Consider the following 26,928-nt stretch of genomic DNA (forward strand, 5'->3'; position numbering starts at 1 on the left):
ATGCAAAAAAGTAAACCAAATAATGTCTAATAAATAATTATTTGCTATCACATAATTTTAAATATATAATTAGAAGTTGACATTTTCCTAGTTTTTTGATAATTTTCTAATTATGCTAATTGCCTTTTCAGTGTTTTCAGTAAAAATAAAACTAATTTCTTGAGGTTTCAATGGTATAAATGCTTGTGAAAGGCTTTAAATCACAGCACAAGAAAATGGATGTCGGTCGAGAAGAGGCATCACTCTCCTGGATTAGTGTAAACTACTAAAACACTCTGGGTTGTGGTGTGGTGTCAGCTTTATTTTAGCAGATACTGCTCTATTAAAACATTAAAAAGCATTACTGCCCCTTAAAAGCCAAGAACCCTACAAACTCAACTTATTTGCTGATGACTTTGTGCTTTATTTTTAAGTTGTGCTACACATTTGATCATTGAATTTGAGTAATGTTAATTTTATATTTTAGTATGTAATATAAATGTGTAAAAAAGTAATCATGCCAGTTTTTAAAAATGTTTAGATATATTTTATTGAGAGAAATGTAATCAACAAATGCAGAGAGGAAGTCTTGCAAGTACTCGTTATATTAAATTGTATGATATTTATTGTTATTTTATTTACAGAATACCTTGACAACATACCATAAAAAATATTTTTTAAAATGGGGGAAAAATATACAGCAGTAGAAAAAAGGTATATTATAAGTAATTTTAGAAACATAAATAAACACTCCATCGTAAAACTCACCTATATAAAATAAACCATAATTAAACGACCATAAACATATTTTTGATATGATAAGAACATTTTTATGCATAAGACAAGACACAAAGATAGCGCAGTAGTGGGGAAACACCATTAATTCTTAGGTTATATACTACACCACCACCTACAGCCTCCTAAATGACCATAGAGTTGAATGTACATCTCTGACACTGAAGAAAAAAATATAAATACAATTATAAACTTCATAAATGTATGATATGTTTGTTTTATTTGCATTTGATGTCCTCAGCTGTACCTAATAAACTGGCCACTTCAGTGTATGTGGTGTTTCAGGATCATCCACAGCATTCAGTTACGAATTTCGGTATTGCCACAGTCCACACACTGTGTCACCGTTACATTGATTTGCATACAGGAAAACTATATTGCAGAGTCCTGCACGGGTTTTCAAGATCCGCCCCGACCCGACTCTGCGACGTACAAACACGCACCTGAACCGCAAACCCGTGCATCAGGCCAAGTAGTACCACAACCCACAGCCCGACCCGTAACCTGGATTTAAAGTGATCATTTTGGGTCATATTGGCTGAATATTGAACAGTGTATCGCCACAGTTAAGGTGCCAGTGAGTAAACAACAACTTGAATGAAGCAGCTCTCACAATAAAAACCTGACTTCAGCTCCATCATCAACCCTTTGTGTTCTTCTCCCATACAAGTGTAAAAGCACTCGTTTGTTACGTTTAATGCTTTTAAACTTTTAATCTATGTAAAGGAACTTTACATGTGTAATAATGGACTTACTTTCTGTCCAGAGCGACGTTCAGCAGTTACGAGCCATCACGTGTTTTTAGAATCCATCGAGGAGAGAAGTAATCCATCAGGGAAACACTTCAGAAACATTATAAAGTGATAGTTGTACATTTTATACACTTATTTCTTAAATACCTAAATAATTATTTACTGTTTTGGAAGCGGCACTTGTTAGATGGTGGCAGCCATGTTGATTCTGTCGTCCAATCACAAATTGTGTTATTAGATGGTGAAACGCGTGTAAACAGCTGAACCAGTGACCGTTGCGAAATAGCGGAGGCGATCCTCAGAGAGTAAATAATGACCAAGATAGTCTGTAGTTTACCGCACTAATGACTGATGTGTTTATCTAAAACCTGCGATCCGACCCGCATGTTATTTTTTCCACCCAGATCCGAACCCGGGAAAAAATGTTTTTTTAAAAACCACCCGAAAATCAGCTGTTTTTGCGGGTATCCATCGGGTACCGACCCAGTGCAGGACTCTGCTATATAGGCGTTCTGTGGAAACACAAGATCTGAGAGATTTTACATCCCAAATAATTAGACTGCAGAACTGTTTTTATATGGTGAACCATAACTAATACTAAATATCTGGTCAGTCAAACACATTTCTATACAGCTTTGTGTCGCTGACACTTCCTGAGTGTTTCTCCTAGAGACTCTTCAGAACACATAAATAAGATTTGGGTGGAATTTGTCCTTGAAAACTTTTCTCTTCGTTTCTCTCCCAGTTCACAGACGGAGCCTCTCCTCTCCTCTCAGAGAAGAGAAGAGATGAGGCAACAGTTTAAAGGTTTTCATAGAAGACACTTTTATGAATTAACTATTAAACCTAAGATGGGGGGGGGGGGGGGGCAGGAGTGTGCTGTGATTGCAGGTGCACACACTGCCCCCTTTAGTAATTTGGTGGCCAGTGCATCATGTACATAAATATCACTGTGGAGCAGTTAGACACACACACACACACACACACACTGATACTCACACACCAAACACCACATTTAATCGCTGTGTTTGTGTGTTTCAGAGTGCAGCAGCAGCGCCCAGCCCTGTGATGGGCAACATGCCCCCGAACGACGCCATGCCAGGTGGTCCCATGCCCCCAGGCTTCTTCCAGGTATGACTGACCCCCTCTGTCACTGTCCTGTTTAGTCCTCCATCTCCTCCAACAACACACATCTCTGTCTTTTTACCCTTCATCCACATGACTCCTAAAAACAAATCAGAGAAAGTTGAGGCAGTATTTGCATATTCTTTTAATTTAACCTCCAGCACCAGGAAAAAATACAGTTGTTGTTTTTTTAATCAGTCATGTTTTAAAAATGTTTGAAAGAAGAATAATTTGCCCACCTACAGATAACCAATTAACTTTAACAAAAACACAAAAATCACCCAAATTTGAGTTGTTCCTATAAAAACAGCAGCTCTGTCTTTGAAAAGCTCAGGGAAAAAATGTCAGCTTAAGCCTGACTGATATCAGCAGGTCGATATTATTTACCGATATAGGTTATTAAAAATAAAATGGTGTTGGCGTTTATGTTTGCACACTTAGTAGAAACTGTGTGGGGATCTGACTTTTTAGTCTTGATACCAATAACTGGGCTTTGGTCCAAATCAGGGACTAATTTTGCTATACAGTTATATAGTTGCCTAGAGTTGATTCGTGTTCTCACGGCAGCATTTAAAAGCGGATCAGATCAAATGCCTTGTGTGAGAAAGAAGAGTACACTTGCAAGATAAATGCAACGCTTTCTACGCAGGTTGATTTTAGTGCTGCTCATCGTGGACTATACTGCTGTCATTGTTCATTTTAGTCAAACCATACAGTTTGAAAATGGGGCGTGGCTCCAACTAGAAAACAATGTTTTGATGCATTGGATGTGCTGAATGTGCATATTAAGGCAGTACAGGAGGAGGTGCACATTAATAATCCTCCAGGACTGTAACATGCTCATGTTTAACCCAAACAATGTGTCATGTGACTGCACTTGGTTCGGATCCAGGTCGGAACACGTTCTCACCACAAACGAACTGCACCAGAGTTCATTTGTAACCAGACCAAGACCACCTCTTCAAGAAGGTCTTGGTCTGGTTGTTTTGGTGCACACCTGAGTGTGATTGCTGTGTTCACACCTGCCCAAATGAACCGCACTTCGGGGGCAAATGAACTTGAGTTTGATTGAACTGAACCAAACAGGGCAGGTGTGAAAGCACCCCTACATGCAGCAACAACTCAAACTTCAAATGTCACTGAAATCCGATCCAGCTATTTGAGTCACTATTGGCCTGATATCTGCTGATATGACACGCATCCCTAAAACTGCAATAAAACTTTGTTTCAGGCTTTGTGACAATATATTTTTTAGCTAATTTACTGGATTATTAAATGGTTTATTTAACTTAAAAAAGATCAAGAGTTCTTGAAAACAGTATCTAAATAAATTTAAAATCACCAAATTTGATACTTGGTTTTCACAGGACCTCAACATGATGTCATATGGTTGTTATAACTGTTGCCTGATGAAAAAGTTTATCGTTCAACCATTAAAACGTTTTATGCATTTAATCTTTATCTCAAAATATTTTTCATACATATATGTAAAACAAAAATATCAGCTGATTTATTATCGGATCTTTATCATTCTCAAGTATCAATATCAGCCTCAAAAATCCAGTATCAGTTGGGGTCCTTTTCTCTTAAATCAATAACAGAGTTTGATCAGATGACACCACATTTCCAACTCTCCCACTCCCCCCTCCTCCCCCCCACATTTCCTCGATATTCACACCCAGTCAGACCCTCTGACGCTCGCACCGTTCATTCATCTGTGGCTCGCTCTCGCCGGGCCGCTGTTGTCCAACCAACCGGTGATTCAACCATCCCGCATTCATCCTCTCTTCCACTCCTCCCATCTCCGTCTCTGTCTCTGACTTGTCTCGGCTCTGTGAAGGGAAAGGTTTTAGTGTGGGAGATGGCTGTCTGAAGAGCGAAGAGAATGAAACACACAGATACATATACAAACACATACAGGGACACACACACACACACACACACACACACACACACACACACACACACACACACACACACATCCTCCGTGAGGCAGCGGTGTGATGGACAGCACTGGCATTTGGCAGGAGGCACGATAAGGTGGTGGAGAAGAGTCAGAGAGGAAAAGCGAGTGACATGATAGAGAGAGAGAGAGGGAGGGGTGGAGGGAGATGAAGAGGGGTGAGGAGGAGAAGAGAGGGAAATGTGAAAGATCAGTGCCACCAGGACTGTGGCCCAGTGTTTGTTTCTGTGGCTACCTACCACTCCATTGTTTGCTCGCTGAGAACGAGGCAATGTGCTGAGAGGATGGCAGTGGTGGCGGTGAGGGGGGATTAGTGAGAGTACGACTGTGAATAAGCAAGGGGAAGGGTGGGGGGAGAGAGGGTGAGGAGAGACGCATGGAAGTGCTATTTATAACATTGGTGGGGGAGTGAGATTGGGCGAGGGTTTGTGTGTGTGTGTGTGTGTGTGTGTGTTCAAGGGACCTTATTGTAACGGAAAGCTTTGGTTGTTTGCTGCAAATATGGCTCATAGTGAGGGCCGGGTATCATGAGATCTTTTCAATTCCAGTCCTGTTACGATGCTCAGTTTGTGACCTACTCAATACCTTCTTCTCTCGAGTCCTCTACTTTTAGAGTCATAAACATGTTGTCATGCAAAGCTCTGTTTTTTCTGCATGCTCAGATGTTAAATGTTGCCGAAACACAAGAGGCTTTGCAAGAACTTTGAATAAAACGTTCAAAAACTGGCTGAATTTTAATTTGATTTGTTTCCCAGAGCCCAAAGAGATGTCTTCACATGTCTCGTTCTGTCCGACCAACAGTTCAAAAAGAAGAGATGAAGGCACTGACCGTGATAAGAGCGGAAAAGAGACTGTTGCATAATGAGCTATTTATTAGGGGTCGTTAACCTCTTGTCTCGGGGTGAAATGTCAGCAATAACCCAGCAGTGTGTCCGTGAAGCTCGGGGGTTTGCTCTCCTTGATTCATTGTCATTCTGAAGTCGCCTCACAATAAGCAGGAAGAAGAAAAAAAACAACTTTAACTTGTTTTTGTCAGTATCATGTTTGTGGTTTGAAGTTGCCACTAGTGCCTGTCCTGCTGCTTCCTGTCCTGTTGCACTCAGCCTTTGGCAACACTGCCCCCATGTGGCGGAGAGGAGAACTGCACGTGGTACTCTGTCCCACGGATCATCTTCCTCATCGTAGCCGCACATGTTAGAGCAGTCCAGCAAAATTAGTTATGCTTAATGCTGATTTCTGTTGGCTTGTTTTGGACTCAGAGGCAAATTAAAGCTGTTTTCCTGTTGAGCTTTGGCTTTTAATTCTGTTTTTTGTTGCAGGGAAACTTAGGTAATTTTCAACCTGGACCCTGTTTTATCATGTTTTTGTGTCTAAGTGATTAATGGGAACAACAGTTATTGAGAGAATGCTGCAGCTGCCAATTTACGTCCAGGCCTGTCACAATAACAACTTTTTGTGGATGATAATATTGTCCCAGAAATAATTGCAATAAAAGATATCATTGTCATTTTAAGACCATTTATTCCTCTGATATAATGAGAATACAGTAGCATAATCAAAGGACTCTTAAGAATATTCAGGAATTGGAATGTGAAAAACTATTTCAAATATCCAACATAAATTAAACATAAATAAATTAAAACTACACAAAACAACAAGTCAAATCCACTCTCAGGCTCCGTCCGGGTAAAGCAAAAATAAATATGTGTAATGAGTTTGTCACACCACAGAAAAATTAGTGTATTTGAATGATTGCAGAATCCACGCCCACTTATGGGAAGGCTGCAAACTCTTTTAAATGTAGCCCTACAATGGATGCTCCATATAACAGCTTTATTGGACTTGTTAAGCCATTAGGGATGCACGATAACAATCGGCAAGTCATTGGTATTGGCCAATATTAGCTTTAAAATGAGCTATCAGAATCAGCCAACATGCTTTTTCTTATTTTGCACAATGAATAAATATTGCATACATTTAAAAGTATTGTACTTCATTTCTTCATGTGCTGGTGGGCCATCATGATAAGAGTATGCATGCATAATATGATGTTAACTCCACTACAGAAGAGACTTGATGATCACTAACATTAGGTGGGGAAAAAGTGGATATATCAATGTCGGTTATCAGTCTAATAAGTTGTTACATATCGGCAAAATCGTGCATCCCTAACAGCCAAACATGTTTGAACCATCAGAGACAGAATCATATTCACAGCCTGAAAACCCGCCTAGCTCTTCTCAGTCTGTAGCAGGATGGTAATTTATTTATTTTATTTATTTTCACACCACAACAAAGTTCAATGGCTCTAGTTCTTATATAGTGTAGGGGTGGGGCTTATGCCAAGGGTTGCTCCATTGTGTTGTCAAGCTGGCTTGATAAAAAATCCTGGACACATAAATAGTGAAAAACAGGTTAACAGTTTGACTCCACAATTCAGCATTATATAGTCTATTCACATGTTTTCAGTAAGTGTTTTTTAATGTGTAATGTGGTTAGACGTAAATCTCAGTCTTTACTTCACCCTGTCTTTGAATAAATTTTAAACATTTGGCACAAAGGTATAGAGAGTAATTCCTTAAAAGGCAATACATTACCAAACCCTGCTATTTATTTTGGCATCATGGTAGCTGAAATGTTGGTGAGATTTCTATGTGAACTAGTCTCTATATACAGACTCTACATTCAGTGAATGTAGAGTCTGTAGGCAAACCCTGGAGACCTTGCCTCCAGAGGAAGAGCAGAAGAGCCCTGGTTTCTGGTTGTAGGCTGTTTGTAGTCCGCGTGATATTGACCAATCACGTTTGAGCCAGCTGCAGTTGTTGCCAGGTTAAACGCTCCGTGCGGTGAACTAACGAGACGGAACATAATTGGCCTCACTGCAAACTCTGAATCCATCGCAGTGTTTCAGCATATTTACTTATATATAAGCGGAAGTCGGAAACTGAAATTAGCCTCCTCCGCCCAAATCAAGCCGGAAGTCAGACGCCAAATACAGCCGATGGGTTCCGAGAATGTATGTGAACAAACACACATGTTAACACAAGTGCAATATTGTATAATATGCAGACATGATATCAATATTTTTTGCTGACTTCTTGGGGTGGGAATCACCAGAGGATCCATGATACAAATCATGATACTTTTAAACATGTTGTGATATGCTGAGTATTGCGATAAAATATATTGCAATGTATTGCCTTTTTTCCAAATGTAAATCATGTCCCCAAAGGAAAACTCTGTCAACATCTGTTTTATCTAATAAGATAAATGTTTCAGTCTGTTCATCTCATTTTTTTTGCAGTAAAATGTATCTAGTGGCCTGAAAAAGCAACTTATTATATTATTCTAGTGGGCTACCTAAAGTTTAATTTGTATTTGTGATATTAATAATTTATATAATATAAAAAAAAACAATGCATGGCGCTGTGTTATGATACGATATTGCTCCGCAAAAATATCGCGATACTATGCTGTATCCATTTTTTCTCCTATCCCTAGTGACTTCAGTGAGTTGGTAATGTAATGACTGTGACAGGCTGATGTATGTGGTTATTTTTTATGTTGTTGCCACTGACGGGCGCAGGTTGTTATTATAATCTCTGACAACATTATAATAAAGATCCCTATAGAGAAATGAAATGTTTTCTTTACCTTTTGCTTGTTCTGAAATCTCACAAGAGGTGACTGATTGCAGAAAGATGAGGAGTCACCACGTTAGTAAGAGTTGCAGAAACGAGTGCAGTGTGGAGCAGTGTGTTGTGATGTTTTGACGCCATGGCTGATTAGTAAGATGATTTTGACACAGCGGAAAAAAGTCTGCAAGATGTCAGACCGAGACTTCTCTGTAAACGAGACTTGGTTACACAAACTAACTAACAGAATGTGCCGAATGGAAAGTAAAGAACAATGTTGAACTTCTGCAGGGATCCTTTCCATACTGTTGTCAGATATTTAGAATAACAATCTGAGCCTGTCAGTGGCAAAAACGAGTACTTTCAGTAGACATAAAGTGAAGGTGCCAAATGCCCTGAGTGTATTACATTGCAGTCTGTTTCGCAGTTGCTGGCTGCAGCAGTGTCTCTCAGTATTGGAACAGTTTGAAAAATTGTTGTCCCCATTAGTCACTTAGACACAAAAATATGGGACAGCAGGGTCCAGGTTGTAAAATACTGAAGTTTTCCCTTAAGGAGAACATTATCTAACTGCAGATTATAAAGAGCTTTATCCATCTTCTTGCTCCTCCTCTTCCTTCTCAACCTAAAGACTCCCCGCTGACTCCCCCTCCTCTCGTCCTCCTCTTTCTTCTGGTTTTGATCGGGTAATTCCTCCAGGTGTAAAGCCCACTTTCGGGCCCTCCCCTCTCTGATATCGCTCTTCTTTCTTAAAGGGACCACCCGGCTCTCAGCAGTCCCCCCACGCACAGCCCCCCCCACACAACCCCAGCAACCCCATGATGGGACCCCATGGCCAGGTAAGATGCAAACTCTTTCTCTCAAACACCCCTCTCTCTTTCATTCCCTCTAAATCCCGCCCCCCACCCCCCCTCACCCACACACAAGCTCTTTTTCTTTCCATTCACTACTCGCACACCCCTTCCTCCTCTCCTGCCCTCGAGCCCCGTCAGCTCTAGTTCTGTTCTGGCTAACTCCTCGTAGATGTCGGCTCCTGCGGTCCCTCTCAGCTCCTCAATGAAAGCCGAGCATCCAGAGGCAGCAGGGCCCACTCCTCTTCAAGGCCCAGAATCGGCTGTCCCCGTGTGGGATGAATAATTCACTCCTTGCCCCACCCCCGGAGCAGCTTGTGGAGGGTTGCACAGTTATCTGCTCCTCCACTCTGAACACACACGCATGCACAAACGCACACAGCATACTCCTCTCTGCTCTGCTTACTTGTTCTTGCACCTTATTAATAAAACAGAGGACAGGCACTATGGACACGTCACATATATGGGTGCACATATGTACTCCGACTTCACACACACACAGATAGAGTTTGAGTTACTCAAGCTTCCAGCTAGATGAGAGTGAGTTCAAGATATTCAGCCGTAATAAACTCAGTGTGTGATTCAACACTTATCCAGAACAGTAGCTACAGACGTACCACTGTGGAGGTAAAGCTAGCCTTTGCCCATTAACCGCGGCAGCCCGGCTCTTCATTCTTGTGGTTTCTGGTTTCCGTCTTGTGTGCGAGAGAGTGTGGACATGCTTCCTCTAAGGTTTTTGGACGGTGTTGTTGGCCCGAGGTGTCTCTAACTACGCATGCAGACCACAGGCCGAATCAGCTTACACCACAGTGAGAGCAGGCAGGGTGTGCAGGGAGCTGTGTGAGCGCACACACACACACAATCCACGCTCTGAGTGTGTGTGTGTAAGCAGGCATTGTTAAAAATCATAAAACACTGACTCACTTGTGTATTTTTTTTATGTTTCTAGGCGGGTGTGTTGATGATCTTTCAGTGTCATCCTCCATTCTCCAACCACACTGTGTCCATCTGTGTCCTCAGTGCTAACCTTGTTTGAGTGCTCTCAGATTGATCAATAATGAAAATGTCGTTTTCTCTGTGTCCCTCTTTCCCCCACATTCCCACCCTCAACCCCACTTTTCTTTTTCCTCTTTACTCTATTTCTCTTCACAGCCTTTCATGTCACCACGGTATCCAGGTGGACCGCGTCCCGCACTCCGAATGCCAAATCAGGTACTGGAGCTGTTTAGTTTGTTTGTTCTTTGTTTGGTTTTGTTTTTCATTTCTTACTCACTTTTCAGTTTTGTTTGTTTGTTTTTTACTTAATTTTTTGTTAAATTTTTTAAATTTATCTTTGTGTTGCTTGGTCACTTTTTTGTTGATTTATTTATTGCACTTCTTGCTCAGTTTTATTTACTTTTTACTCATGTTTTATTATGTTTGTTTTATTTTGATTTTGCATTTTATACTCATTTTTTTTTTTTGCAATGTGTATTCATTTTTTGTTTTTTTTTTATTTTTGCCCTTGTTCAGTTTTTTTGTTGAGTTTTTTTGCATTTCTTGCTCATGTATGTTTTTGTTTTGATTTTGCATTTTATGCTAATTTTTTTTTTGCATTGCTTACTCACTTTTTGTAGATTTGTTTATTTATTTATTTGTTTCATTGCTTACCAATTTTTTTGTCTATATTTTACGTGCATTTATTACTAAATTTTTTTTGTTTGTTTTTGCTCTTCCTAGTCACATTTTATTATTTTTATTATTATTTCTAACCTCAACCAGGAAATCTCTCTCTGGCCAAAAGCCCTGTAGGCAGACTTCTAACAGCGCATTCACCGTCACCATCCTTATCAGCTTAGCTGCCCATTGCAGGGGTAGAGAGTGACCTCTGGTGGCACATGTTGTGCACTACATCACTTCAATACAGCATCTCTGTATCAGTTTGATAGAAAGGGGAGCGTCTCTATTTTTGATGGTGTTAAAAATTATACATCAGAATTTCTAAATATCCCGGTATACTGTGATACCGGCCAAACCTAAGCCAGTATATCTGTGTTGCAAATCATGAAAGTGAGTCAGTATTTTAATCAGTTTCCATGTCTGGTCTTTCCTCAGCCTCCAGGGGGAATCCCTGGATCTCAGCCTCTCCTGCCAAACAGTTTGGACCCGACAAGACCGCAAGGTAAGGTTCAGATGGCTCTTATAGTCTAGACTCTTATCGTATAGTCTTAAGTTCAGACGGGGGAGCTCCTCAAATAATTAAATATGTTGTATAGTAGATCGTCTATGTGATGATTGATGATGCCACAGTTATTTCCGTTGTTGATTAATCTGTCAAACTCAGCATTTACTTTTTTAGTCCATAAGATGTCAAAAAATAACGGGATGTCAGCAGGTGTTGAGAATTGATTTCACTTTCCTCCGAGATGGACAGTACTGACAATAATGTTATTTAAATATCAATATATTCATGCAGCTTTCAAAAAATCTAGGTGTTATCATTAGCACTTTTTACACAGCCTGTTTAGGGCAGGGATATCGTGCTGTTATGCCGCCTCACCGCTCTGTATATAACATATGAGCATAGAATGAGGGGGTGAATGGCCTCGTCTTTAATCCACCATGGATCATGGGCAGCATGAGTGTGACTTTTTGATGTTATGTTATGCATGCAACCCACCGCAGGAGATTTAAAAAGTAGCTGTGAGCAGTTAGGGGCTAACTCCAAAAAGAACAGCAGCCATAAATGTCCGCAAGTTGGGAAAACAATTAGGTGAGGGAGTTCCTTTCCCTCTGAACAGAGGAAGAGATCAGCTGCCATGTAAAAAGGGTGGTAAATTATTTTTATTGACACGTTAATGCCATTGTTGTTGTTCAGAAAAGCTGCGCACCTGTATGTACCCTGTTGTATTACATGTGATGTGCGTCATGCCTCTTTGATTGCGGTATTGCAGAATGCAGTCTATAATCACACACTGGAGCGACGTGATGCTGCTGTTGTTTGGTTCTGTGTAAAAATGCAAAGGAGGCTTAAAGAAGGGACGGTCTATAGTGCTATCTCTGTGTTAAAATAGCTGCTAGTTTTTTTCACGCTTTGGTCAGTTTGACAGTGAAAGGGGTATTAGGGGAATACTTCACCCACATAATGATTATTTATATTAATTACTTACCCCTCGTTACGTTGGATTCTTGAAGAAAAGTTTGTTTCCCTTGGATGCCTCCACAGTGAACACAGAATCCAAAAAGGGAGAAAATTCTTTATGAATTTAAGTAGAAGGGGGCCGCGATTAACAACAGCAAAACTAATTCAACACGTCCATTTACAAACTCTCACCCATCTCCTGCAGTATAATCCAAGTTCAGTCATATGCTCAGTAGTTCCCAAACACACTCATTTTTGCTAAATCACTGCTATTTAAAACACTTTCACAGAAACAGTCTCACACAAGCTCGAGTGGTGCCTCAGCAATTACATGGAATGCACAGGCAGCGTTCAGATGGACGCACTTGCCCAGGCACGTCACTCTGACGACAGTGTTGAGCTGAAACGCTTTTGTTTTTGTTTTACCCACATTTGTCTGTGGGGTGACCTCCAGCTCACCTGGCAGAGCATGCGCCCCACATCAGCCGAGTCCTTTGCAGTAGCCGGGGTTCACATTCAACCCATGGCCCTTTGCTGTGCTCTCTCCCTCCTTTCCTGTCACTACTCAGCTGTGCTATAATAAAGGGAGAACTCCCTAAAAAGAATAATCCTAAAAAAAATTAAAAAATTGTCAGTGAAATTCTCACATTGGAGAAAAATTTGGCATTTTTCAACACATTTCTAATACCGGATAATCAATTATTACAAAGTTTTGATTCATTCTCACAGTTGATAAATCAGTTCATGAACAGGTTGTTTCAGGACTGAACATCGTCCAACAGATTTATGATTTTTTTTTTTTTTTTTTTTTTGTTAAGCATAAATTCGGTTCCTTTTCTTGTGTGGATCAAACACTTGTGGGTGTGTCTGGCTCGGTGAGGGGTCAGTGGTGATTTTATCTGCAGATTACAGCTTCAGGGGCCAGCGGGATATGACTAATGGGATTAGGATGAAGCTTTGTCTGCGGCATGTCTTAATTCCTGACTTTAAGAGAGGAGCCATATGTGGATTTACACCATGTGTCATGTGTAGTGTGTCGCAGTCAGTGTGCAACTCTGGTGTAGTGTTAATTTTTTTTTTTTTTTTTTTTAATGTAGTCCTGTGTCAAATGTCCTTGGTTACTTAGTTTTTATCATGTTTAGTCGACCTCATCCTGTTATTTTTTTTTAGTTGTTTGTTTAGTTTTAGTTGACCAAAAGTCTAGGCACTTCAATCTTATCTCAGACGGATAATACAAAGAAAACTGTGACTATTTTAGTCTAGTTTTAGTCAATGAAAACTGTCGACATTTTAGACATCAGATTATACTGAACATTCTGATTTAGTCTAAGCAAAACCAATAATCATGTCATTTTAGTTGTTTTTATATAAGATTTTATCTCATCAAATTCAAATGAAACACTGGTTGGATGATTGAGAATGCAGCTCTGCAGAAAGTGTGTCAGTGGTCTGATGTCAACAATTTAAGGACATAAGACACAATTTAAGGAAGTTAAAACAGACACATAAATATTACATGTGAAGAATTAGGACAAAAAATTCAAATAATTAGATTAACAACCAAATAAGAATTATTAAAACATTAAAACCATTAAAAAAGTAAGAACTTAAAGTTAAACAATGTAATAATGAAGACCAACAGTTGGCCAATAAAAAATGAGACACATTAGATAAGAAGAAGTGATAATAAAATAAAGATAAGTAGTGTAGTGTTGGAGCACAGTGAGTAAGTAAATTATTCTGAGTCCTCCTGTCTGTGCTTAATGTTGCTGCCAGTATCGTCCTGATACGGCGTGCACAGCAGCACAGGAAACAGAACTGCTGCATTTAAAAGACAAAAAAGGCAGTTTATAATATTTTGTCTGGCCTTCTTATCAAGGAAGATAAAGATTTTAATAGAGCTTTTATTCTCATCTTCTTTCATTGTCAGTATTGCGTGTTGAGACAGTCACAGTTAGTGTTAAATGACGTTAGTGTCGTCTCATCATCATCTCGTTTTTGTCACTGAAACAAAAAGGGTAATGACGAATGTACTCAGTCATAGTTTTCGTTAATGAAATTAACACTGCCTAACACGGTCTTTTCTTGCAGGACATCCTAACATGGGTGGACCTATGAGAATGAACCCCCCTCGAGGAATGGCCATGGGCCCACAGGTACACACATTTATTTGGATGAATCTGTTCTTGAGATGTGTTTGTTTCTGTACAGTCATCAGAACAGTTTGGGCTCACAGTCTAATGATATATGTGTGAAACCAGAAAATGTTAAACAAAAGGCCAAACCCAAGACAGTCCAAGAATTAGCGTCACCAGAGTAAACAAAAACAGTGATGTAGTTGAGAATAGATTATAACTTTCAAGCGAATGTTCTTACAGTGTTTTTTTAACCACTTGTCTTACAGAATTACGGAGGTATGAGGCCTCCTCCCAACTCCATGGGCGGTCCCATGCCAGGAATGAACATGTAAGTGAAAACACAGATGTAGTGAAATATAATGACTTTTTATCCATGTCTCAGTGCAGATTAATCCTCTGAACCCCAGTCAGTTTCAGGGTGTTTTTTGCTCTTGCCACACTTCACTCACTTGGGCCTCATTTTTCACCACAATATATAAATCCTACATTTGTATGGAAACAGCACAATGGTGACTATAAGTAGGGTGAACTCAAAAATGTCTGTTGTGTAGAACAACACAGTTATAAAGCTATAAATAATGATAATGATTTTAAAAAACAAGCAAAAAAATAAGTTGAATTTCTTTTATTTTACAACAAAAATTAGAGGGAAAAATGCAATCTTTATACACAACTTTTTTTTTCAAGTGCCAACAAGTGTTACCAATATTGGGGAAAAAGTGAGGGGCTCCACATACGACACACACTGGGCCTCATTCATGAAATGTTAGTGAATCTGTACATTAATTTGCACATAAAAAACCTCGGTATTTAAAACCCACTCGGATTCACCAGCTGCCCAGTGCGAATAAAGACAGACTTTGAATTGCTTTCGCGCGTCCACAGGTCTTATTAAACCAAAACTCAATTTGAAATCATGTTTACGTTTCCCATGTCGCTTCTCTGATAATTAAGTTAAACAAAAATGACATGTAGTTTGGGGCTGCAGTGCGTAAAAAGTGCAAAGGAGGACTGTGCTGGTTTGTTATGTTATTCATTCAGAGAGCAGCGTTTTCCAGTTTTGTATTAAGTGGATTTAAAAGACTCATTCAGGTTTTTAAGAACCCTAATCTGAAGCTAAATGTCAACTAATTTAGCTAAATGTGTTATATTTCTAGTCTCTTGTCAAGTGTAACTTGCTTGATTTAAAGGCATCTGTATACTGTGAACGTAACAGAGCACAATATGAAATAAAATTGTAATTTCTTTTTTTTTTTTTTTTTTTAAAAAGATATTTTTCTGGGCATTTTTAAGCCTTTAATTGATAGGACAGATGAGCGTGAAGGGGGAGAGAGAGGGGGAATGACATGCAGCAAAGGGCCACAGGCTGGAGTCGAACCCGGGCCGCTGCGGCAACAGCCTTGTACATGGGGCGCCTGCTCTGCCACTAAGCCACTGACACCCCAATAAAATTGTAATTTCTAATAATGACAAGCAACATTTCTGTGCAATAACTTATTTACACAAACACTACGAGCAGTCAGAAGCAGGTGTAGATTTTGTACCTACGAAAAGTTCGGAGCTACTAACATATTGATGAATACCGCAATATACATGAATTTCCTTCTGCGAACAGTTTACACACAAATTTGTTCTGCTCAAGTTTCAAGAATGAGACCCACTGAATTTTCACAACCTCTGCTTACAACCTCTCCTGTGTGTTTGTGTAAACAGCCTGTAGTTTGTACAAATTTTGCTTTAATTCTTGTCACGTGATAGCTTAAAATTTATTTTATTTTTTTACAGGACCTGTAATGTCATGTAAACGGTTAATTTTTGGTTTGATTTTAAATGAGACATAGAATTAAATGATTCTGATGATGTATCACTATGTTAAGCTGAGATTAGTTTCCTGAGGGAAGCGTTTGTTGCACGTGATGTGTTCAAGACTGTCGTAAATTGGATGATCCGACAACAATTTCTGTTCTAACAGTTTCTGGCTATGTTAAATAATGTTGGCAAATTTTTAATTCGATAAAACATGCCTTTCAAACCTGCTGCTGGGTTGTGGGGTCCAGAGGATCTCTCCTTTTGCTGTATCCTCTGTGAGTTATTTATGTTGCCTTTCTCTTCACACCCTTTTTCTTCTCTTTCCCCCTTTCTTTTCTTTGTGTCCTTTATTTTTCTTCACCTCAGGGGTCCCGGAGGAAGAGGGCCTTGGCCAGGACCTAATGCTAACTCTGTGAGTCAGAAAGCCTTGACCTTCACACATGACAACATAAAGGTGTTGGGCAGAGAAAGAGGAAATGACCTTCAGTGTTGTGCAACACCCCAGCAAAACACTAACGTTATGCTGTTGATTTTCAGCTTTGGTTTTCCAAGGCAATTTCCCTAAATGACAGTTAAAGGGACAGTTCACCACATAATTACAGGAGAATATACAGTATAAACTGTAGCATCAAAAACATATTATAGAGTTAACACAACACGTCCTTGCTGCAGTCTGCTTTACAGAAGTAATATTTATTGCAGGGCTGTATCGGACTGTAAAGAGTTCTCTTCATTTGTCACTCCCTGTATAGATTTACATTCAGCATTCTCTGACCCTCAGATCTGATTATCTGTTTCCTCTTCCTCCTGCAGATAGCCTACTCCTCCTCATCTCCAGGAAACTATGTGGTGAGTTCAAATCTGTCAGAAACAAGAGCCACTCTCATGCATGCAGTCAAAATTTAATTACACTGATGCTTCATGGTCTAAATGTAATTTTAACCTCAATCACTGATTGTTTCTGCAGGGTCCTCCAGGAGGAGGAGGTCCACCTGGAACTCCCATCATGCCCAGCCCAGGTGGTGCGTCACATAACTACGTCCCCAGCACTAACACTTGTGTCAGAAATAGATGTCTCTTCCATTTTTCTTCCTCACTAAACCAGCATGAATGTGTCCCCTCACCAGCCAAGCACTATCAGTGTTTTCACATATCTATTTTTATTTAAAGGGCCAGTGTGTAAAATTTAGGGGGAATTAGTGGCCTCTAGTGGTGAGGACTGTACATTGCAGCCAGCTGAATCTTCTGCTAGTTAGAATTCCTTTGTTTATTGTTCAGAAAGTTTTTACCAGGAGACAAATTATCTGCAGATGTCTCTTCCTCTCCAAAACAAATCGATCCAGTGATTTAAACTGGTTAAAAAAAACACTGAATAAAGCAGTTTCATGTTAAAATAATCAGTGTTTTTCTGCCGTTTTCATCACAGACGGTCTGCTAACTATGGTAGCTGATGCTCAAACGCAGATGGTCCTATTCAGAGCCAGTGTTTGGTTTGTGCATTCTGGGCTCCTGTAGAAACATGGCGTTGCAACATGACGGTCTCCGTAGATGAGGAACTTAAACATGGCTTAATAGAGACAATTTCAAACACAAGTACACAAATCAGCTTCACTATAACTCGCAGCATTCACAGACAAAGCATTTGTCTTTATCTGGATACATTTTCACCACAAATACAACATGCTAATGTTTTTAGCACAAGCCTATGGCATTTTACATTGTATAAATTAGCCTAGTGGCTAGCAAACTTTTTCTCTACCCATATGAAACCAGGAACAACAGCAACATTTAACAAAGGTGATGTTACAAAATTTGGCTCACAAGGTTCACCGACAAAACAATTGTCTTATACTAAACATGTTTTCCAAACAAATACAACATGCTAATATTATTAGCACAAGCCCATGTCATTTTACATTGTATAAATTAGCCTAGCAACTAGCTGAGATTTCCTCTACTCATATAAAGCCAGGATGAATCACACTCAAGACTTGGAGGCTTTATTGTCTTCACAATTTATTGCTTCTTATCTGTGAAATTAAAGTAAATAAAAGCTTCGTTTCCACTGAGGGAAATGGTTTCAGCTTACAGAAACAGACAGGAGGTCTGCATCGCTGTAACATGAAGTTACATTTCTGGGGAGGCGCACATCAGGCTACGGCGTAGGTAGGGTATGTTGTAGGCTGTATGTCAGTGCAGAGACTACAGTTGATTGGACACAGAAGTATAAATCCTGCACTATTTCAGGGTGATGCCTGATATGGTGCCAATATATCCCCCTAAATCCTACGCACTGGACCGCTGAATATTTAATTTATTGTTTGATCAAATCTTTGTTATTAGTGAGTAACATAATCTCTGTAATATAATGTAACTAAAGCTCGTGTTTTGCTTTTTTCTCAGATTCGACTAACTCCAGTGAAAACATCTATACAATGATGAATCCAATCGGACCGGGAGGCAACAGACCCAACGTGAGTCTCAAAATTTAATTCACTTAGTAATTCATTTAACAAAAAAATCTCTGTAACATTATTTTAAAGCTTCAACTCTCCAGGCGTGTAACAGTTTCAGACAGACAGTGCAGATGCACTTCAGGGTTAAAATTATAGATGTTGTTGTAATAATTGAAATTACACAGCCTTGCCCACAAAAATGAATCCAGCTCACACTGGGTTTATAAGCACATCACTGGGCACCAGTACAACTCAGCATCAGACAAACATAACAAATCTCTACTTCACCTCCAAGCTGAAAAAGACCACAGAGGTCAAACATGAAAAATAATGTTGCAGTCATTTAAAAAGCTTCCTCTACGTCTTCTTTGCCAGTTCCCTATGGGACCTGGGCCTGACGGGCCAATGGGAGCTATGGGAGCCATGGAGCCACACCACATGAACGGATCACTAGGTGGGTTTAAACATAGTGTGGCTTTACAAACCACTGATTCATGTACAGATAGATAATGCCTCATTTTGGAACAAGTTTACCTTGGAAAACAATTCAACTATGTCTTCCACTTCCTCAGGGTCTGGGGATATGGACGGGTTGCCAAAGGTGAGTGTAAATCAGATTTTCAATAAACTTGCTGAGCGTTGTTGTTTTTAAAATTTTTATACTTTAAGGGGCGGTTGGGATTTCTTGATTTGGGGTTGTATGAGGTACTTATCAATGGTCAGTGTATTACCTATGGTAGATTGCCATGAGTGTACTGCTGTGGATGGGGCAGCATGAGAATGTATTTTAACCACCTAAAAAATTAATTTCAGTTTAAGTGTACGCTATATTTAGAATATTTTCACTGCTTTATCTTGCTTTTCGGAGAAGGAACTGTAGCAGTCATCTATGCTTTCTACAAGCCACCAGACTCCTTTGACAACAACAGTAATTTTACCTCACAGAACACAGGAGTTACTGGTCTACTGCTGCCTCCACCAGTTAGTTAGTTAGTTTGTAATCTGAGCTAAGCTTTTAAAATACCCTTTCTTCTCCCTCTTGTCCTCCAGAGCTCCCCTAATAACATGGGGGGCATGAACAACCCTCCTGGAACGCCAAGAGATGACGGCGAAATGGGCGGGAACTTCTTGAACCCATTCCAAAGCGAAAGTGTAAGTAGAGCGAGTGAACGACATCTCACAACCCTTAACAGTTATCCTTGACTTCATGACATAAACCAGTGGATGAATGCAAGCAGAGGGTTCGCCTGATTTTTCAATAGTGATCTCAGACTATTGATAACATTCTGGTTAAGTTTGTGTCTTGTCCCTATTTTTTATTTGGTTTTATAGCTGTACTGGTTTTGTCTTGAGCAGAGAGGTAGCAGTGTTAATTTCTGTCAGTTTTTAAAGAGACGCTTATAAGAGGTGGATTAGCAGAGATTATTCCAAGTGTATGGATATTAATGTGACTTGATTGTTATGTAACTTTTCGAGCAAGAGACTTTGACATACCGTCTTCCTCAGACACCTCAGGCAAAAGTGCAAAGTATGAGGCTAATGCACCTAGCCACGCTACAACTGCTGCCGACTTAGCAGAGAGAAAATATTCAGAGAATTATCTCAATTTTATATAAAACATGTAGAAGGGGATCCCTGTTCCGTCCCTCTTTAAGCTAACGTTCCTTGGCCTCAAATGTTGAAGCCCCCTGCTCTGCTACATGGGACACAGCACTGTAAAATAAATCTGAAATCCAAAACATGCCTCGCTGTGCCTGCGTTGCACAACAGCATGTTTACAGAATAATAGTAATAAAACCAGGGCTGTAAAGAATATCTGATGTTCTGCTTGCATTGTAGCCGCTTACTAATCACGTAGGAACTCATTGTATACCCTCTGTATCAGTGATCAGTGGATGGACACAAATGCTCAGTCTGTTTCATTGATGTTGTTTCAAAGGTTAAATGTGTTCAGCTTTAAGAACAAAGTAGTTGTGAAGTTTTTTGTGCGCAACAGGTGGAGGAGTGCACTTTGATCCTTGCATTGTGAAAGACTGTGACGGTCTCTTACCCTCAGCCTGCAGAGCCACGGGGTGCACAGGCTGGAATTATAGTTAAGCTCTAATACTCTGATTCAACCAATCAGCAGCAGGGCTGGGAGTAATTAGAAATATTTCAAAATAAGAGCTCTTGAAAGCCAAAATGAGTCAGTTTTGATTCACCACCAATGGGACAGGGGAGACCGGGGTTTGTTGGTACACAGTCGTTTAAAGGTCACAGAAACAAAAATATAACAAAAATGTTTGCTTTTCTTAAAACATCTGAAAGTCACTAACTTTTTGGTGACGGTAATATTTCAGTTTTATAGTATCTCAAAACAAAGGAAAGAAGGGATACCTCGCTGCAGCGGTCGCGAGTTCAACTCCGGGTGGCAACCCTTTGCTGCATGTCGTTCTCCCACTCTCTCGATCTCCCTGTTTCACACTATCCTATCCATTAAAGGCAAACAAGCCCAAAAATAATCTTAAAAAAAAGAAGCAACTAAACCAAAGAGTTAAATGTATTTTGAGAGGTTAAAACAATGTTAAACAATTAAAAACTGTGCTGACAGTGTTATTTTTTTATTTTATTTTTTTTAAGGGTCAGTGGCAAAAGTTATTCGTTCCTCCTGAGAAATTGCTAAAAATGGGCATATATTTTATTAAATGTTCACATTTTCAGGTCTCGTTTTTATCAAATATTCAACTTGTTGTATTGGTTGCTTCATTTTTTTGGTATAGCATTTTGACATTGTGTCAGCCCTGCGATAGCCTGGCGACCTGTCCAGGGTGTACCCTGCCTCTCGCCCGATGTCAGCTGGGATAGGCTCCAGCCCCCCCCCCGCGACCCTCAAGAGGATGAAGCGGTTAGAAGATGAATGAATTTTAACATTGTGCCAACCGTCCCAATGATGGGGCTGGTTGGCAAATCACCAAATCTCAAAAAACTTGTCCCAGACAAGAATTCACAACTTTAAAAAATTAAAAAAGTGTTAAAAGCCCTCAAAATGTAAAACCTACAGTACATACTGATACCATTTATGTAAAAATATACTATTCTAATCAAAACATTTTTTTTAATAATATATCTTTTGTGAAAGTATTGGCCCTTGAAAATTGTCCCAGATATCTGTCAACTGAGATTTCTACAAAGAATATCATTTAACCCTTTGAAACCTGAGTGAATTGGCTTGATTTGAAGAAGGCAATGAGCAATGAAAGGAGAAATTACTCAAAAATGAGCAAGAAACAAGTAATGAGACAAAATTAGTAAAAAGAAAAAAGAGAGAAAGAAAGTTAAAAGAAGACAAACGGAAATGGCCTGAGGGTTTTGTCCGAATTCTCAACAAAGAGTGAAATATGTGTTTAAAAAATAACCACAGAAAGCTGAGTCTGTTTCTGAAGCTTTTTGCTATGTACAAACTCCATCTGTACCATAGAAAGTATCAAGGTTAAATCCCCAGTCGTATGAATCAGAAATATGACTGACTTATTGATGACTTGAATCAGGTGTATTGGAGCCGAGCCGAGCCGGAACAGAAGTCTGTGCCTCCTCTAGCTTTGCAGGGCTGGGTCTGAGCGCCCTCTGGTGTTTACATGTTGTCAGTGACATATCCACTCATCTGTGCCCTCCTCCCCCTTCCCTCTCTCTCTTTTCAGTATTCACCCAACATGACGATGAGTGTGTGATTTTATTTTTTCCTTTTTTTTGTATTTTTCTTTATTTCCTCCCTCCTATTTTTGTACCCCTGCACCTGATTTTTTTTTTTCTTCAATTCAATCCTTACTTCACCTCGGATTGGACCACCTCCCCCTCCTCACACACACCCTCTGCCCCCCCCCCCCCCCCCCATATGGGATCCGCTATCCACCCCCCACCTACCCACCACCACCCCTTTTGTCCTTCTCACTCTACGGGAACTCTACGGCCATGCAGCCTTCTGGGACAGCCCTCGAGCATGCTGGGACTCTTATTAAGACGGGCCCGCCTGGAGCATGCAAGATGGCCGCCGGTCTGAATAGGAAGCAGTCACAGAGCAACAGGAAGAGCCTCCTCTCTGACTCCGGCCCGGGCCTCCCTGGCTTCCTGTCAGGTTCTAGACAATAAGCGAGGGAAGGAGGACAAACAGAGAGAAAGAGGGAGTGAGGAGACTGGATAATAACACAGCCCTCGCATGAGGACACAGCGTTGGGTCTTTTAGCCGCCGCCTGAAACTTCTCAACCTGGACTTTTTATCGTCTTTTTTTTTGTTGCCGTTCCTCCCGACGGATTCAGTTGAGGGTCGGACATTCGACGACCCCGTTGCACCCCCACCCCCCCACCCCACCCCCAACATTGTTCTCTCTGTGTGTACATTTTTTAACAGAGGTGTTGTGATGATCAGTGAACTCTTTCTTTTTCTCCATTTTTTTGTGTATGTATTGTATCATGCTATTTTTATTATTGTATTATTGTTATTAATGATATTGCTATGATCATTTTAAGATTAGGTTCTAATTTCTGTTGTTTCTAAGGGCACATTAATGCGATGAAGACAGCACGTGTGCACACAGATCAGAAACTATTTGCTGTGTAACATGTGGCTCCGTGCGAGCACACTGCCCCCTGCTGGTAAGATTTATCCATCACGGTACTGATTGGCCCTTTATATATACATATATATATATATATATATATATATATATATATATATATATATATATATATATATATATCTCAGAGTTTTAGCAGCCATCTAAATTTTTAACTCCTCGTTCGATAACCAGAAGAAGACGCGGCTCCTGTTTTTAGTAGCTTCCATGCAGTGAAATGCACAGCTCTATTTATTTATGTACTTTTAAATTTGTCTTATGAATCATTGTTACTTTTTTAAAAGTGTTATCCCTGTTTTTTTTTGGGTTTTTTTGTTAACTGCAGAACTAGTAGCAACTGTGTAAATATTCAGATCCAGTCAGCAGCGTCTCCTCATCTCCGTCGTTAGACCCCCTCTGTCCGAGCCCCCGAAGGTGCTGAAGACCCTCCACTCATGCTGCTTCCTCTAATGCTGCCCACTTAGGTTACCGTTCACTCCGACACGTGTCGTAGGCCGCGTTATCGTCTCTGCTGAACTGTAGTGAACACTTGGATTGTTTTTTTGTTTGCTGACGAGTCCTCAACACACTGTGATGTATGTCTGTGCTTTATGGGAAATTTGCTTTCACACACCAGTCTCAGTTTAGCTTTGCAGACGTCTTGCTGTCGCACACGCCCTCTGAAAGGACTTCCGGCGCTCTGCTGATCGGCGTTTTTTCGTCGGAGCAAAGCAGGAAGCGGAAAGGCTCTGTTGACTGTAAAGAGCGGCCTCCTTCCCTTTGCTCATGTTGAAGAAAAAGACCTCCGTCCTTTCCCCCCCACCACCTCCCCTTTTCTCACCTTTCCAATGGGCCAGCATCGAAACACGATCCCACCCCCCCCCACCCCACCCCCCCGATTCTTTTTTTTTTTTTGTACAACTCTCTCCATCTTTTTGATTTTAATTTTTTTGTAAATACTGTAAAATGCATTTTGATATCATTGACATGTTTTGATATTTTCAAAATCACAACAACAGTTGATCAGAAACGATTTCGGGGCAACTGTGTGTTCAGAGATGGTGTGTCTTTGATGGCGAGAAACAGAAACTGGAGCTGCTATAGAACTATTATGCTATTTCACCTCATCACAGACGGACGTGGCGCCTCACCGCGCACCAGAGCTGTAGCGTCAAGGGATCTGAGACGAGGACCAGGGAGGACAATTTCGTAGTGAGTGTGTTTAGACGCCTCTTAGCTAACTCACTGTCACACACATTTCCTCGACAGATCTTCAAATGAAACACGAGTCTCCCTCCTCTGCCTCTGTTCTTGGGAAATTCTTGAGTAAGGTGGCCGAGACGCCACAAACACACATATTTTTCACTGTGTTGGACAGAGAATTTGCAAGAACAGAGCGACAGAGGCCAGGTCTCATAATAAAACTCGTCCCTCCCGCGTCTGCCTCCGACACATTTAACTACCCTCTTGACAAAAAGCGAAAGCGGGGCACACAGGACACTGGCTCTCAATCTGACACACCAGGGACCAGAGTACAGACTTTACTATGAAGGATTTTTTTTTTTTTAATCTATTTAAAAATGGGCGGGGAGAAATGTTTTTGGGAAAGTAAAGAGAAAAAAAGATTCGTGCTTATTGCTGAGAAGAGGTAGAGAGAGTGCGGGAACAGGCGTTTCCTCCCCTGTACTTTGAAATACTGTTGTATAAAATGCAGTCGAACTTCTCTCTATCTTTCTGTCCTGTAAGTAAAGCCGTCACAACGTTGATCATTTCTGTATTTCTATTGTGCTGATGTATAATACTGTAACATTCAGGGGTAGGGAGGGTTGAGAGAGGAATTTTTTTGAGGGGAGTAAAGATTTTTCTGTTGAGTTCCTCATTATTTTTTCCTCTTGATGACAAAGCAGTATTGAATATGAGGCAGTCTGTCCTTGGGGAGTTGCTTTGTATCTCATGTTAGGGTAGTTTCAGATCCTAAATGTCTCGTGTAGTAAAATGAGAGGTTCCTTCTTCGTATGTTTCTTTATATTGTAAAGTTTCTTTAGACAAAAAAATGTTGCTTATTGGAAAAAAAGGTGGGAAAACTGCATTGATAATAAATGTAATTTTTTTTCGGTTTTGTTTTAATTTTCATCAAGTTGTCAGTCGTTTTTGCCTGTGTCCCCCTTGTTGTAGATACATATTAAAAACAAATAAAATGACTTCACTCCTTTTGCCATGAACATGAGCTTCTTTCACTGGACTTAATACCATTTATTATTTGCCTCCACATTATGTGTGGTTTTCCAGTTTTTCTAGAAATTCTGCATTTTCTCTGTTCCAATACTGATTCCGATGCCTGAACTTGTATATCGGCAGATATAAAGTACCAATCTGATGCCACTGTGTTTAAAAAAAGAGCAAAACTACCACTTAATACTATTTACCGTGCGGCAAGGTGGAGCTGTGGTTAGCATTAATGCCTCACAGCAGGTTTGAACCCTTCTGTGTGCAGTCTGCATGTTCTCCTCATATGTCAGTGTGGGTTTTCTCCAGGTGCTCCGGCTTCCTCCCACAGTCCAAAGACATGCAGGTTAATTGGTGACTCTAAATTGTCCGTAGGTGTGAATGTGAGCGTGAATGGTTGTCTGTCTCTATGTGTCAGCCCTGTGATAGTCTGGTGACCTGTCCAGGGTGTACCCCGCCTCTCACCCAGTGTCAGCTGGGATAGGCTCCAGGCCTTCACAACCCCCAACAGGGTAAACATTTACGGAAATGAATACTATTACCCTTGTATGGATGTGAATTGTTTGCTATAATTCCTGTATGCCAAATACATACATTGAGGGCCATAAAAAGTACCAAACTGCAGACATTTTGCTAACAGCTAATGTTACCTTTTTTATTGGAAATCAGTTCTTCTTCACTGCACTAAATTGGTAGCTGCCAGTGGCTGCACTGCTCATCTTGGTGTGTAGGTTATTATTATAAAGAGGCGAAGAACTGATTTTCAGGAAGCCTGCTGTCTTATCTGAGTGTGAAACTATTTTATTTGAGAAAATTTTACAGGAGATTTTGACTGGGTATGGCAAGCTGTTTAACATTTAATTTTGCCTAGTCAAAACTCTAATTACAGATATCTGTAATTCAGTTTTGACTAGTAAGATTCAAACTATTTTTGCCATTCATGTGTATGGGGTTTGTCATTATAGATATCTACAATGTAGTTGCGGATATCTGCAATTGTTATTGCGGATATCTCTAACTGAATTGTGGATATCTGTAATTCCAGTTTGAGATGTCTACAATTTAATTTTGACTAGTCATAATTCAAGTTCAAGATATCTTTAATTATCATCAATTGAAGACATCTTGGTCCTTTCTAGATATCTTGAATTGAGTTTCAGATAGTCAGAATGACGTTGTAGATATCTTGAATTAAGTTTCAGATAGTCAGAATGACGTTGTAGATATCTGCAACTGAATTATGACTAGTCAAAATGACGTTGTAGATATCCGCAACTGAATTATGACTAGTCAAAATGACGTTGTAGATATCCGCAACTGAATTATGACTAGTCAAAATGACGTCGTAGATATCTGTAACTGAATTATGACTAGTCAAAATGACGTTATAGATATCTGCAACTGAATTATGACTAGTCAAAATGACGTTATAGATATCCGCAACTGAATTATGACTAGTCAAAATGACGTTATAGATATCTGTAACTGA

The 26,928-nt window shown here is 40.0% G+C and overlaps 1 protein-coding gene across 3 annotated transcripts in view; it reads left to right on the plus strand.

The window, feature by feature from the left end:
- zgc:110158 (uncharacterized protein LOC553590 homolog) overlaps window positions 1-25,428 on the plus strand; it is a 68,503-nt gene extending 43,075 nt beyond the window's left edge. Inside the window, exons 5-18 of one of the 3 annotated variants that reach the window (XM_049595903.1) lie at window positions 2,568-2,657; window positions 9,005-9,088; window positions 10,253-10,312; window positions 11,195-11,261; window positions 14,313-14,377; window positions 14,626-14,687; window positions 16,535-16,580; window positions 16,982-17,017; window positions 17,136-17,190; window positions 18,572-18,642; window positions 19,000-19,078; window positions 19,197-19,225; window positions 19,675-19,776; window positions 22,302-25,428. In XM_049595903.1, coding sequence (XP_049451860.1) covers window positions 2,568-2,657; window positions 9,005-9,088; window positions 10,253-10,312; window positions 11,195-11,261; window positions 14,313-14,377; window positions 14,626-14,687; window positions 16,535-16,580; window positions 16,982-17,017; window positions 17,136-17,190; window positions 18,572-18,642; window positions 19,000-19,078; window positions 19,197-19,225; window positions 19,675-19,776; window positions 22,302-22,331 — 876 coding nt within the window. In that variant the 3' untranslated portion in view covers window positions 22,332-25,428. The remainder of the gene's footprint in view (window positions 1-2,567; window positions 2,658-9,004; window positions 9,089-10,252; window positions 10,313-11,194; window positions 11,262-14,312; window positions 14,378-14,625; window positions 14,688-16,534; window positions 16,581-16,981; window positions 17,018-17,135; window positions 17,191-18,571; window positions 18,643-18,999; window positions 19,079-19,196; window positions 19,226-19,674; window positions 19,777-22,301) is intronic. The other 2 variants (XM_049595904.1, XM_049595906.1) reach the window with 2 other exon arrangements.
- Window positions 25,429-26,928: the final 1,500 nt, after the last annotated feature.

This window comes from Epinephelus fuscoguttatus, linkage group LG14, assembly GCF_011397635.1.
Source record: "Epinephelus fuscoguttatus linkage group LG14, E.fuscoguttatus.final_Chr_v1".
NCBI classification, from domain to species: domain Eukaryota; kingdom Metazoa; phylum Chordata; class Actinopteri; order Perciformes; family Serranidae; genus Epinephelus; species Epinephelus fuscoguttatus.